Source organism: Hakea prostrata, chromosome 2, assembly GCF_041222555.1.
Source record: "Hakea prostrata isolate BN-2017 chromosome 2, UWA_Hpros_2, whole genome shotgun sequence".
NCBI lineage: Eukaryota > Viridiplantae > Streptophyta > Magnoliopsida > Proteales > Proteaceae > Hakea > Hakea prostrata.
Genome location: NC_142601.1, coordinates 62,623,129 through 62,636,700, shown reverse-complemented (window position 1 = coordinate 62,636,700; position 13,572 = coordinate 62,623,129). Strand labels below are relative to the sequence as shown.

The 13,572-nt window shown below is 36.6% G+C and overlaps 1 protein-coding gene across 3 annotated transcripts; it reads right to left on the bottom strand.

Annotated features, from left to right (window-relative positions):
* On the bottom strand, positions 1-6,112 carry LOC149025533 (uncharacterized). 3 transcript variants are annotated; one of them, XM_089145745.1, is made up of 6 exons: positions 5,828-6,112; positions 2,340-2,543; positions 2,135-2,216; positions 1,172-2,021; positions 704-879; positions 1-587 (listed from the first exon to the last, which is right to left on the bottom strand). In XM_089145745.1, exons 3-6 carry the CDS (start codon positions 2,135-2,137, stop codon positions 381-383), a joined length of 1,236 nt encoding a protein of 411 aa, XP_089001871.1. In that variant the 5' UTR covers positions 2,138-2,216; positions 2,340-2,543; positions 5,828-6,112; the 3' UTR covers positions 1-380. The 3 variants fall into 3 exon arrangements, with proteins under 3 accessions (XP_089001871.1, XP_089001869.1, XP_089001870.1); XM_089145743.1 differs by lacking the exon at positions 2,135-2,216 and having other exon boundaries at positions 5,828-6,108; XM_089145744.1 differs by lacking the exon at positions 2,135-2,216 and having other exon boundaries at positions 2,340-2,540; positions 5,828-6,108.
* Positions 6,113-13,572: the final 7,460 nt, after the last annotated feature.

Genomic DNA, 13,572 nt, shown 5'->3' with positions numbered 1-13,572 from the left:
TTTAAATGAAGCATTGATCAAACAAAATAACCACCACAGCTCTATAACAATAGGCAACTGCAAAATTTTGACCGCAGATAAGAGTCTCGAGTAAAAAACCCTGCCCCACCAGAAAACATTCCATACTCACCAGTATGAAACCCAGCCATAAATTTTTATTGAATTAACTACCGCACATATTCCTTTGCTAAAACTAATAGATTTAGTAATTACTACTGCCTATTATTTTTCCAATAACTCACTTCATTCTGTACTTGGAAATGGCTCTGGGGCCACCATTATTGATGCAGAACGGCATAATCTTCAGAACCACAATTTTGACATCTGCCTGCATAACCAGTGGTGTTACTTGGTTCTTCACAGCATCTTTGCTATTTTATCTACAAGATTTCCCACTCAGAATCACAAAGATCATGAACTGGCAATTTCTTTGAGTCCAACTCCCTAATGAGTGTAGATGTTCGGGAACTTCCTCCAGCTTCATTGCTGGTTCCTGTATCAATTTCTCCAGACAAAACTGCTATCTGCTCATACACATCTTTCTTTTGCGATCTCCTCCTTGAAGCAAAAGCATCATAAATTTTTTTCTGGAGACAGGAGAATATTAAGATTGTGGGCTATCTGTAGGTCACTGAGTTTGCATGCACAAGCATGTACCATACACAACAGGGGGTGCAGAAGGAAAGAGTGTTTGCTTATGTACCTTATATGATCTGTTCTTGACTGCCCTCTGGGAGGCAACGTGAAGTTCATCGATGTCCACCAATACACAACTTTCCTCAAGGTTCGCACAATGATATGCACCGATGGTTGCCTCATCTGAACTGGCAACACCATTGCCTTTAGCAATTTCCTCTACGTTGTAGCCATCTGATGTTCCTGCACAGCTTAGACTTAGTCGTTACATCCAACATAACAAAATCCTAAAAGTTGCATCTAAAAATGACATCAGTGATTAAGAAAAAAAAGCAGAACAGAAGGAAAGTTCACAGGTCTGGACAAACGCCTGCCTGCACTGAAACTTCTACCATTGCCTGGAGGGAGCAGGATACCATCTAATTCAGGATAATCATTGCATTGCTTTCTCTCGTTAGCACATATCAAAAGTTAACCGAGTTCAGTAACAGAATTTAAGAAATTAACAAACTAAATGCAGGAAAGGGATGAATACCATTTAATTTAATCAGTGGGATACTTCCAGAAGGAGTTGGTCCAATTCCGGCTTCGTTTTTGAAGAATGCAGCGGGAACATCAAAAACACCGTCAGCTGCATCTAAAAGCTCATCACAAATCTTCCCAGTTCCTTGCATGGAACTGCATTGTGTGACATCAACTGAAGTGAGGGTAGACATTTCAGTTGTTACGTCACATGTTCTGTCATTTTCATTTTGGAGTTCAGTTGATAAAAATCTCCCACTCAAATCATTCCCTGAAGGAGCAACTACTTCCACACAAGACAGTGTATCGTCTACGGTAGTTTCTCCAACCCCAAATTTTAGCTTTCTACGTAACACAGTGCTATCTTCATTTTGTTCTATAGCTGAGTCAGAACCTTTGTCCAACTCCTTGGCCAGAGGAGACTCATCCATGTGATTTTCGGCAATAACTTCCTTAGACTTCTCAGGAGCTTCCAAGGATGGAGGCAAATACATTATATTTGGGGATACCCTGAAAGATGATCCACAACTCGAGTTTTCCCCATCAGGTGCCACTATTTGCAATTCCTTGGCCAGAGGTGAATTGTCCACGGGATTTTCATCAATACCTTCCTTTGGCTTCTCAGGAACTTCCAAGGATGGAGGCACTGATGAATCACAACTCAAATTTTTCCCAAGAGGATCATTTTTTTCCAATTCGTTGGCTGGAGGTGGGTTGTCCATGGGATATTCACGGATGCCTGCCTTATGCTTCTCAGGATCTTCAGAGGATGGAGGGAGAAACTCTTCCATCAGTTCTGAATAAAACTTTTTAACACTTCCACCAACCGACTGCACCCGATTTTCGACATATTTAGTTGTTTCCTAACCAATAAAGCAATTCAACACATGGTTAGGAAAATAAAAGCTTCAAAAATGTGAATATACAATCTGCATATAGAGAAACAAGGGCAAGCCACCAATACTATAGAGCAGACCATGATGAGAATCTATCAGCACATCCATGCGTGAACGAAGAGTGTTTCCATATGTGCAGATACACACTCGTACAGACTACAACTAATGTTCAAGACAGCACACACACACATGAAACTCAGATCATCACCCCCAAAGACAAAAGAAACAAGTGGCAAAGGAGATTTCTGTTGCCAGAAGATTTTAGGGGTTGTGATAGATGCATACCTGGCACACCATATCTTCCACATCCAAGTACATTGCTTCAAGCTTCTGATACAAGTTCCCCACCCAAGTTATACCTTTAGATTGTGAGTCCATGTTGGACATAATTACACCACAATGAAGTAGGTCCCAAAACTCCTTCACCTTCCTGGATAGACAAGCCAATTTCTTCAATGCTTACTGCAACATGGAGACATTCCTTCCCTGCTGAGAAGAAACAATGTCAAAACTTACACGAAAAAGATGTGTTAACTGCAGGATTAGTCCCTCAAATAAGAACACAGGCTTGCGCAGTTGAATGTAAAAAAATTAAGGCAGACCCAGGTTCAAGGTATTCGAACTCAATCTAAATTGAAGACCAACTTGTTATCCATACACTAAATTTGAGATTTGAACTATTTTATCACCCAGAAGGCATGCGATAATACAGAATAAGAACTGAAAACAAGCAAGTGGGACTCATAGATTTAAAAATTTAAGGCAGACCCAGGTTCAAGGTATTCAAACTCAATCTGAACTGAAGCCAACTTGTCATCCATACACTAAATTTGAGATTTGAACTATTGTATCACCCAGAAGGCATGCCACAATACAGAATAAGAACACAAACAAGCAAATCAAGCAAGTGGGACTCATAGATTGTTAAGAGCGCATTGGGCCACAAACAGTTTCCTGACTGCTGAAAAGCCCATCCCAAGTTGTAGACTTTCTAGTTTTATTTAAGTTCTCATCTAAGCTACACCTTCAGTCTGCTTCATGGCAGGGGGATGGTGTTCAACAAAACAAAACCAAAGTCAACACCATTAGAGGTCCTTAATAACATCAGTAGGGCCACCCTAAATCAGAAGACCTAATTGCAGTAACATCAGAAATAAACTGGCTCAGTTTATATCCATATTTTTGTTCTAACAACAAAAAGGGGACCCTAGAGTTGTTAAACATTTCAGGAGAAAAAGGTGTAAAGGTAAAGCTGAGATGGGTTCATAACCTATGAGGTGCCTGATTTTGAATATAACTTGAAAGTACAACAAAGACAAGATGCATCAGATAAATCTAAAATTATCACAACTGAAACATCAGCAAACAATTGGCATTTTGGTATGAAATGTTTGCAACATTAATAGGAAGCTAGTAACCTAAACAATTCTGAACTTCAACACTCAGTCATGTAAAGACACTGTCGATGACAGACTCCAATTATATCTAAGTTCAGCATCCATATGCTGCAATTTTCTAATCTTGGGGGCATTAAATGACAAAGTTCAGGGATTCTGGTGGTCTTCAGAGGCTGCAACCATCAAAGAACGAATTTGAACTCCAAAACCAAACCACAAATATCCCACACAGCATTAGTAAGTTTTCCCAAGGGCAAAAAGAAAAAGGAAAAATGTCACATTTGTGTTGTTGACATATTGATTAAAATAAAATGATCCCTTTTCCTAGCCTCGTACTGAAATATGCAGATACATTCAAAAACCTGTGATCAACTGAGCCACAAGCAACCACAGAATACATAAAAGAGAAAGGACAAACAACCTTTACAAGGTATGGATAAAAACAGGTTTTCTAACAGAATCATTCTTTACTAATGGACAATTATCAAACAGTTATATGTGCCAAAAAATTATCAAACATTCATCATTATACTATTTCAACCAACTTAAGTCTCTTCCCTGTTAATTTCAAGCATAAACCTAAAGAAATGACCACAGGTGACCCTTTAAGTCTAGGGAGCTGATATGGAAGAAACAAGTCAAACCCAGCAAGACTCCAGAGGAACTCACCTTACAGAATGGTACTGAGGAATTTGAACAGGAAAGGCATAAGAGAATATATCTGAAATAATAAAAATAAAAATATACCCTTTTTATCTTTCAACGGTTTCTGATTGATAGCAATCCAATGGGAAAAAAAGGAAAATGAGGAACGGGGGTGGAAGGAGAAGCTACTAACCATAGAGGAGTACATGAAGTCAAAAATAATGTTTAAGCCATACTCAGTTCTTGGCTAAGCAAATGTGCAGAAAGAAGATAGAAGTTCATGCACATAATAATCACATGTAAATACCTGTACAGCCAAGCAGTTAAGACATATTGAGATAAATTAGCAAATGATGCACATACAGTCTGAGTCATTCCAAGATGGGGTTAGTATACTAAAATAAGCACCATTTGTAGCAAGTATCTCTATGGCGACTTCTATATGATTCTCTAATCTAGGAATCCACCAAAAATTTGTTTTTGCCACCTTCATAATAGGGAGAGGGAGTAGGGCTATTTAATACTTCAATGAATGTCTATATTTTGTGTTCCAAGAGAAGACATTGACATGCAATGCTAAACCATAAGATTTCATCATGACCAATGAAATGTGCTTTTTATTGCATTTTGCATATGGATACAGGACCTTTATAAGTCTCCAACATAAAGAGATACCATGTGTAAAATTGTGCATTGAACTCAAGAATCATGGGAAAGATTCTGGCGAAAAGTGTGGTTCTGGCTCAAACCAAATATTATCATTCAACTGGTCTATATATATCAGCACAGTAATTCAATTCTAATGGCAGCCTCTCCGGTTCAAAAATGCTGCAGGTTGGACTGGCCCAGTGCAAACAGTAAATGGCAAACTTTTGGAGTAAACAAAAGTTTAAGTGATCGAACTACTCTACAATATAGCAAGAAACTTTATTAAAGACAAAGGAAGACCATACATGTGCCCAGGAAAGAAGGAAAAAGAAATCCATTTCTGCTAAACGAAAGATACTATTTACCTTGCTAAATAAACTAACAAAATTAAACAGCCCAAAGATCAAGAAGCCAAATTTTGGGCAGCAACTACCAAAAAATAGATGCTTGTCCTAGATGTTCCATGGCTCAAACGCTCCCCCGGGTCTCAACAGCATAAATGGAAACGTGACACCGGACTGGGAATTCTAATCCGTCCCCATCTTCCATTCCCCCTTCCTCAACCCTCGACCCAAGAAAAATTGATTAGAGAGAAGAATCAATCATTAAGAATTCACAACTAAAAACTCAAGATTCCTTCCATCTCAGCTTAGATTAAATAAAATCAAACGCGATGTTGAAGAGTGAAATCCTCAGGTTCCATCAATCCCTTTCTAAATTTTTTCGTTCCTGCAATTTCTTTATTCGCTATTGAAGATAATCTAGACTGAAATACTACTCCATGTTTATTGGGCTAGAGTCAAGTCAAAATTAAAAAAATATAAGCACAATCCAAGCCTATCTGTATGCTGGTTAGCGACATGCACGAGTGAAACAATTCCAACACCCATTCCCCCAAAGCGGGCGCCTCTAAGTGAGAGGTAGGAGTAGGGAAGAGAAGAAGCTCAACAGAGTAAAAACATAGATGAAAACCGGAAAACATAAAAACTACCTCCAAGGAACAAAGAAAGAGAGCTAAATTCTTTCATAAAACCCACAAACAACTGGAAAGAAAAGAAGCAAAATAAGGTCTAGCGAACTTACATAGTCTGATAACCGAAAATCAAAAAGACCAAAGCTTAGCAAACCGATGACAATCACAACAAGACCCAGAGAGGCTCTGAAGAACAAGACTCTGAGAAATTTAAAGCAGGGAAATCTTTCAGAGTCCAACAGAGAGTAAATCAATTTATGGGAAAACAGAATACTGAAAGCAGGTGAAAAAATATTGTTGGAGAAAAACAGGGAAACTTTTTAGAGTCCAACAGGAGCGAAACTCTGCTAAAATTGCAATTGCAATCGATAATCAATTTATAGGAAAGTGGAAAACCAGCTAAGTTTAGCTGGTCCACCACACAAAACAAGGAGGTGGGTTTTTGGAAGTTGCCGGTTTCCAATACAGTTTAAAGTTTTTAGGAGATTTGGAATTTTGGTTTGGCTCAACATGGGTTCTTCATTCATTTCTTTATATAAATAGACCTGATAAAATATTTTGTCCAATCTTTGTTAAAACAGAACACTAAGATGTATACAGCTATTTTTGTTCCAACATTTGGTCAATGTTTATCAATGACAACTTGAACTTAATCCAAGTTCCCCATGAGATTATCTTTCGATTCCAACCCATTAAACTGAAAACCACTTTGATTTTTTCTGGGTAAGAAAAACCACTTTGATTTAGGCTTAGACAATTTCTCATATACAACCAAAATGTAGGAAATCCCAACTAAATTGGATCTATCACAAACTAAATGAGAATTATTACAAGGGCTTGTATCCATGGTCAATCATTAAATGAATGAGCATTTGACCATTGCAACAAACATGACTTTCCATACAATCTCTCATGTAATCCACTAAAAAAGCATAACATTCCATCTGGATTGCATTCAATTTACCATGTGGCTGGTTAACAACATCTTCCTCATTGTGATAATTACTAACATATAAGTAGAAAATCATGCTTAACAAAAACTCCTCAATTTTAGTAGATTATTAATGCACCTATTGCTATGGCATATTGGCATGTATATACTGCTCTGACCGAAAATCTACTAGTGAAATGAATATTACTAAATATATTAATTTTCAAAATTTTATAAAAGAATCACTAAAATGTCATAAGATTTAAATTTGCCTCCCATCAATAATATACATCCTCTCTATCCCAATGTTTTCCCAATTGGGCTAGGGGATTATCAAATACTACAAATCTCGTAAACAAAATATACATGAACTTTTGTTGATTGATTGTAATTCTCAACATGTAATTGTATTGTTAAGGACCCCTTGGGTCACAAAAGATCAATTATACTTTTTTGATGTGAAATATACATGAAAATTTTGTTGTCTAATTCAATGTTGACAGTGTATATATACTTTCATTATGCTTTGAATAATAGAGTTTTTGAGGGGGACATTTCGTCGTTTTCGCTACTAATTTCTCTCTTAGAGCTTTGGCTCTAGCAACTAAAACCAAACTTTCTTTTGTTTCTTCAACAATTTCAAGCTCAAGAAGTCTCCAACTGCTCAGATTTTTGGAGGAGAGGGCTTAACCGATATCTGAAGAGTATGAAGCTCAAAAGATGAAAATGAGTATTCTAATTTGCAAGCAAAGACTAAACCTATAATGAAATTAAAGCCCTCCCCTTATAAGTTTTGTTTTATTTATCTGTCATGTAGATATCCATTAATTTATTGAAACATAATATAAGAGAGTCTTTCAATAACCAAATCTCATTCCTTCTATTTCTGAAATCATGAATTGTTTGTTTAATTATTTGATGAAAGAAGAAGAGAATAAGTATCCTTATTCTGATTAGTAGGCTTTCAAATGAGAGGAGGAACTACAGAGGAGAAAAAGGAGTCTCAAATGAAAAAGGGAACTGGGGGAGTTGAGAAGTGTTTAATTATTTTCAAACATGGGCAGCACAAATTAAACAGATCTCAAAATTGGGATTTTTTCTCACTTAGAATTGATATTTGAGTATTTGAGTATTTGAGTATTTGTAGTATTCTTCCACTTTTGTAACAAATGGTAAGACAACAAATTGGAATTAGCTCTAACACCTTCTTTTGGTATGATTCATGGCACCAACAGTTTGCCACCATTGCAGAACAAAATCCTGAGGAGGAAATATGGGACACTAAAGGCCATTGTCGCACAAAAATTGCAAAATGTTTAGACAGACAAGAAATATCTCTCTTCTCTCCACAACTACAATCAAATTTTTAATAACCTCAATCTTTTTATCTATAGATGATAAATAGGTTTCGGCGACCTCTTCAACCGGGAAATTCACCGCCAAATTAGCAGTCAAAGAGTTGATGATACATAACCAACCAATCACAACAAAATCCTCAACATGGTGGAGAATTTTTTGGAAATTACCCATCCACCCAAAATTTAAATCTTTCTTTTGGCGCTTACTGAATGCAGGACTACTGATGAAAGCCGTCCTCTCACAATGGCTGGTGGTGAACCCAACATGCGGGCTTTGTTGAAACACAAAATGAAACCATATGGCGACTGGAAGACTTGGACTTAGAACCGAATCAATAGCAGAAAGTTCAATTACCAATTGGGGCATTACGATCTTAAACAATGCTGAGTTGGACTACACAACAAAGAAGTGGTGTCTCTCCATTTTCATTATTACATGCTACTTTGTATGGGTAGAAAGGAATAATTTAGTTTTCAAAAAATAATCACCAAATCCCTATAGAGTTCTCACAAGCATCAACACATGGATACATAGCTTACAATTGGAAAATGGTTTTGTGGATTTAGTAGATGAATCAAATCAGGAACACTATTATTTTCCTCCAAAGAGCACTAATGAAGTAAATGTGATTTGTAATACTAATGTTAGAATTTTATTGTGTTTAGGGGTATATCACAAATCTCTAGGAGAATCAACTTGAAGCATGGGGGCTATTACGGAAGCGGATGAAGCCTAACTTAACTTCTTTTTCGTATAATCCACATGTTGCCTTATATGATACACTAGTGTGCTCAGCAGACGACCTTTTATACCTTGTCAAACAACCACTAACCTTCACCGGTTATGTTATTTATCTCTCAAGAGCTAATCGTGTTCATGACATTCGCTTACACCTTTCAAGCATAAAAACAACCAAAAAGTTTTTTTTTTTTAATCAACTCTTCTTTCAACTCAATGAGTATATCATCCCCTGGTGGGCATAGGATAACTTTAATCCACCCAACTTGTACCAAAAGAAAACTTGAATCCACCCTCACACCCAACTTTATTTTGCATTTCAAGAGTAGATATACGTATCTGAGAAAATATCTACGTCAGAAATTCTAAGCAAAATCATAAATTTTAGTTAACTTTTTGAACAACTAATTATAGACGGATGACGGCTACGTAAACACAACAATCACGAATAGGCTTTCTCCAAGTCTTGACGCAAAAACCCTTTTATTGAAAACACAATTCTCTCTTTTCATAAAGCAATAGATGATTCATAGGGAAAGCAGTAATGAAGCATCATACTTCTATGGGACACTTTCTTTGAAAGAGATGTACTTCAATCGTTAATAAGATATCTAATTGGGAAGATTTTTCTGTTGGGTAAATCCGTTAATGCATCCTGGGGGCACTTCTCTTCATTGAAAAATAAGTAAAACTCGATTATCAAATTTCATACAAAACCAGCTCTTTCTATCTAATCAACACAGTTCACCGGAAACCAATTGAATCTTGTCTTGTTATATCACTGGATGATTCAACGCCGCGATGCCCAAAGACAATCTGAACTTTCTTGAAGTATAATTAACAAAAAAAACCTTTTGGATACTATTTTAAGAATTGCTTGAAAACAACCAGTAGAAACAATACTTGAATCAACCGGAAACCGAACCACCACTCTTAAGAATTGCTTGAAAACATTTACAACCCAGACTTTCCGCATCCATCAAATTGGGAAGCAACCCCAAAAAAATTATTTGCCAACCCACATGAAGCTTGGGGTATGGAGATAAATGCATGCAATATCTCACAAAGCATCAGACAATCCATTTGATAAGAGATGCCACCAGACATAAAATGATTAACGCTGAAATCAGTAATAGATTCGATTACAAGTTCGGGTCTGAGTTCTGGAAAAAGCATATCTAGTAGACAATATCTTGCTATCATTTTTATATATCCCCTGCTTTGCCACCATCTAAACAGATTCATCTGGGCAAGCCAAATCTAATTAAAATTTTCCTGCACTTTCCACAGAGCTGCTCAAACTGGGTAATTTCAACGTCAATCCATGCCTTTGCTGGTCTAACCACTCAAGACGTGACCACATAAGCTGGCTGCAGGGTAAAAGCACGGAAGCAAAACTATTGCATAGTTCATTGTGCAGTAACCAAAACCTCCCACTCGCCGTTCATTCCACCCCCACACCAACCCTCAGCCCAAAATAAAATAAGAGAGAGGTAGAGAGAGCAAAAATTCCCCATTCCCAACAATATGGCTTAAGAAAAAGGAAACAACCATAAAACTCCACTTCCCCTTCCTACCTTTGTCAGAATTAAGCACATTATAGTTAGTCAACGAGAGGAACAATGCCATAAAAAGCATTAGAACACAAACTATAATAGTCAGTTCCCAGTCCCAAGACATCAGTCCCTGAGACATATATTAGTGCAAAAACCAGAACACATGAAAACTCATTACAACATAGCACAGGAAGTAACCTCTTCAGTTTTAAAAAACTACAATTAGAAGAAACATTGATCTCGTGTTTTTTCTTTTTCTTTTGGGGTAAATAATCTAATGGGTTTCAACATGTGTTATGGAGCTTATTGCAAACTTTCTTTACAATTTCATCCCAACGTTAGGTTTTGAAAATATAATAATATTTTAAGAAACTTTAGAGTAGAAAGACTAGTACACAATCCTTTGAACATTATAGCAAATTAGGATTGCTAGTTGATATTGGCAAAGACCAACAATAAACCTCATTCTAGCCTACACGTAACATGAATGGGAAAGGCAGAAGAAAAACAATTTAGCTTTACTGCCAATAATGAAGAAATTTTTAATGCACCGGACCAAGACACAAAGTTCAGTTGAAAACAAATTAAATGCACATCAAACCACACCTGGAAACCAAATGCAGTAACCAACCAATCCCAACTCAGCTTACACTAACCTCAAATTTTCAAATGCTACGACTTCACAAAAGTACCCAATTTAAACTAACTTCTACCTCAAAACTTTAATAAACCACAAAGTCACTTAAGTACTAGGCAATGCAAGTGATGATTGCAAGCAAACACTCAAGTACCCAACTTACACACACCCCCAAGCTCATTATTAAAGGACAATGTACACCACATTCAGTGGCAATGAGAACGCATTAAGAGATTCGAGGAAAATATTCTCCAAAGATTAGTAGCCTCAAACTCAAAAGGAAAAAAGTTTCAGACAGATGCAAAAATAAACTTGCCGAAAAATAATTACATGACATTTAGATGAATTACCAATTAAGAGTCCACATCAAGAAATTCCACACCATAGGCCAAAAAAATAATTAGAAGATATATGGCACACCCGACAAGGTAATTACACAATAAAACCCATGCATTAAGATCACTGAGCTAGGATATTCTTAATTACTCTGATGATAATGAATTTAAACAAGAAACTCATTAATAAAATCCTTGGGTAAAATACAAATAGTTCGTAATGACCAAACAATTAAAAATCCTTTGGTAAAGTAGGGTAGGGTAAGTACCACCAATCAGGGAAAAAACCTTTGGCAAGCATCTTTTAAATCTTTAACCTCAGAACATATTCGAAAGTTCTAATTTAGAAACACTAAAAGAAAAACATAAAAATTAGTCCACCAAGCCAATTGTTGTTCTAAAACCCTCAAAATTTGTCAACCTAAAAGAATAAATGCACGTACTTGTGCACGACGCAAATGCCAACACGAAGAAAATTATGTAATAATATTTTTATCCATCAATAGGAACCCAGAGAACCTTTTACCGTTCAAATACATTAAAAAGCAATGTAGCATATGGCTCCTACAAATAGGTAGAGAACTTTCCGCGATACTAAAACTAACCTAGCTGCCAATATTGACTACAAGCCACAGAAAAGCAAACCACATCTTAAAGGGGCACAGAAGAGAAGCGGCGACAACAGTACAGCCAACCATTTCATCAAACCAGAGTTTACATTGTCTGCAATTCACCAATAAGCATTTAAAGCATGTGCGCCCAAGAAGCTGTCAAATACCTGAATCAAACACCCATTCAAACTCAATCCATCATTCCACATTCAACATACAAAAGAGGTATTCGAGCTACAAGTTCAAAATAAAAAGACCACTTCAGAGATAAAAGAAAACCCTGGAACACGATCATATGATTAAACAACAGTTCAAGCAGTCCAAATAATCAATAGTTACAGGCAGCTCAATAGCAAACACTTCCAAGCAGACAAAAACTCAAGGACACCGACGGTCACAATCAAACCATAAAAAACATCAGAAAATTAGGACATCAAGCATGTACCGTCGACCATTTAACCTACACTGACAGTATAAAATGTGAATTTGGAAACTGAAAACTTTCAGAGGACAGTTATGGGAATAAATTACAGCAATAAGTGTGAAATGACAACAACCATTGATTACAATTGCAATTTCCAAAACCATGGAACTTACTAATAAACAAATCCAACTTAAGAAGAAACAACGAAAATGATGGACAATGTTCAACAGTAGAAAAATCATGGTGCAAGCTAGATGACAAATTAAACCAAGAAACAACAAACCAAGAACATTCAATGCTCCCAAAGATAGTCATGTCTATAATGATAAATCCAATAGCCCCATACTTCTACTATCACTCCAGCCCTCCTAGCCACCTTATCAGGACCAAGGTTTGCAAGATCACATAGACACTGAACTTGCTATCACCTTCCAGACAAAACATTTTCTAGAATATCTAATACGGGTTCCAAGCAAATAACCATAAACTTTAACATATATTACCATGCAACAAACACTAAACAACATCACAAGACTCCAAAAAGGAGAAAACTGAGACCCTTATTTCCCACTATGTATAAAACATTACATTGTCATGATCAAACTGAAAAGAAAGGAAAACTTTAAATGTTTTCATAAGACAAACCAAAATATATAGTTAGGGGCTTCACTGTGAGTAGGTTACAACACACAGAAATCCCACTCACACAAGTACCCCATGTCAAAAATTTATCTCTTATGAACTCATATAAGCATAATCAAGTAACTATGCCAAAAACAAACTTCAAAATTCAAATTTACCAATTTTGAGGATATATCAAACACAAAAACAAAGGATAAGGCTACGAGACACAAGTCAGCATTGACAAACTAACATACAAAGACCGCAGACAAACCAAAATTTATTCAAGCGACACCAATCAGACAATAGAAACAGGGATCAAGAGAACATTTAATAGCAAGGAGACAGGCAACATTGCAGTACTCAAAGCAAAGTACAGCAAGCAGGTGTTCGGAACATCAGCACATAAAGCCAGAAAACTACAAAAATAGTTGATCAAAAATTCTACACAAGCCAAGGAACCATGGCAAACAAAATTACTATTAGTTTTGGAAGAGAGGAAGAGAAAGAAAAACAAAAGGGGCGCAGAAGGATAAGACAAATGCAACTGACTAGTTCCCAGAATAAATAACCGAGGTGAAGTCAAGTACAGTTGCAGTAATTATCATGGATAAAGAGTACGAAGAGACAACATGATGGTAAA

Coding starts and splice junctions, on each gene's coding strand:
- LOC149025533 (XM_089145743.1), bottom strand. CDS start 2,441: ATGTCCAACATGGACTCACAATCTAAAGGTATAACTTGGGTGGGGAAC. Junction 880..1,171: donor CCCACTGATTAAATTAAATG/GTATTCATCCCT, acceptor TAAGCTGTGCAG/GAACATCAGATGGCTACAAC. Junction 588..703: donor TCAAGAACAGATCATATAAG/GTACATAAGCAA, acceptor TCCTGTCTCCAG/AAAAAAATTTATGATGCTTT.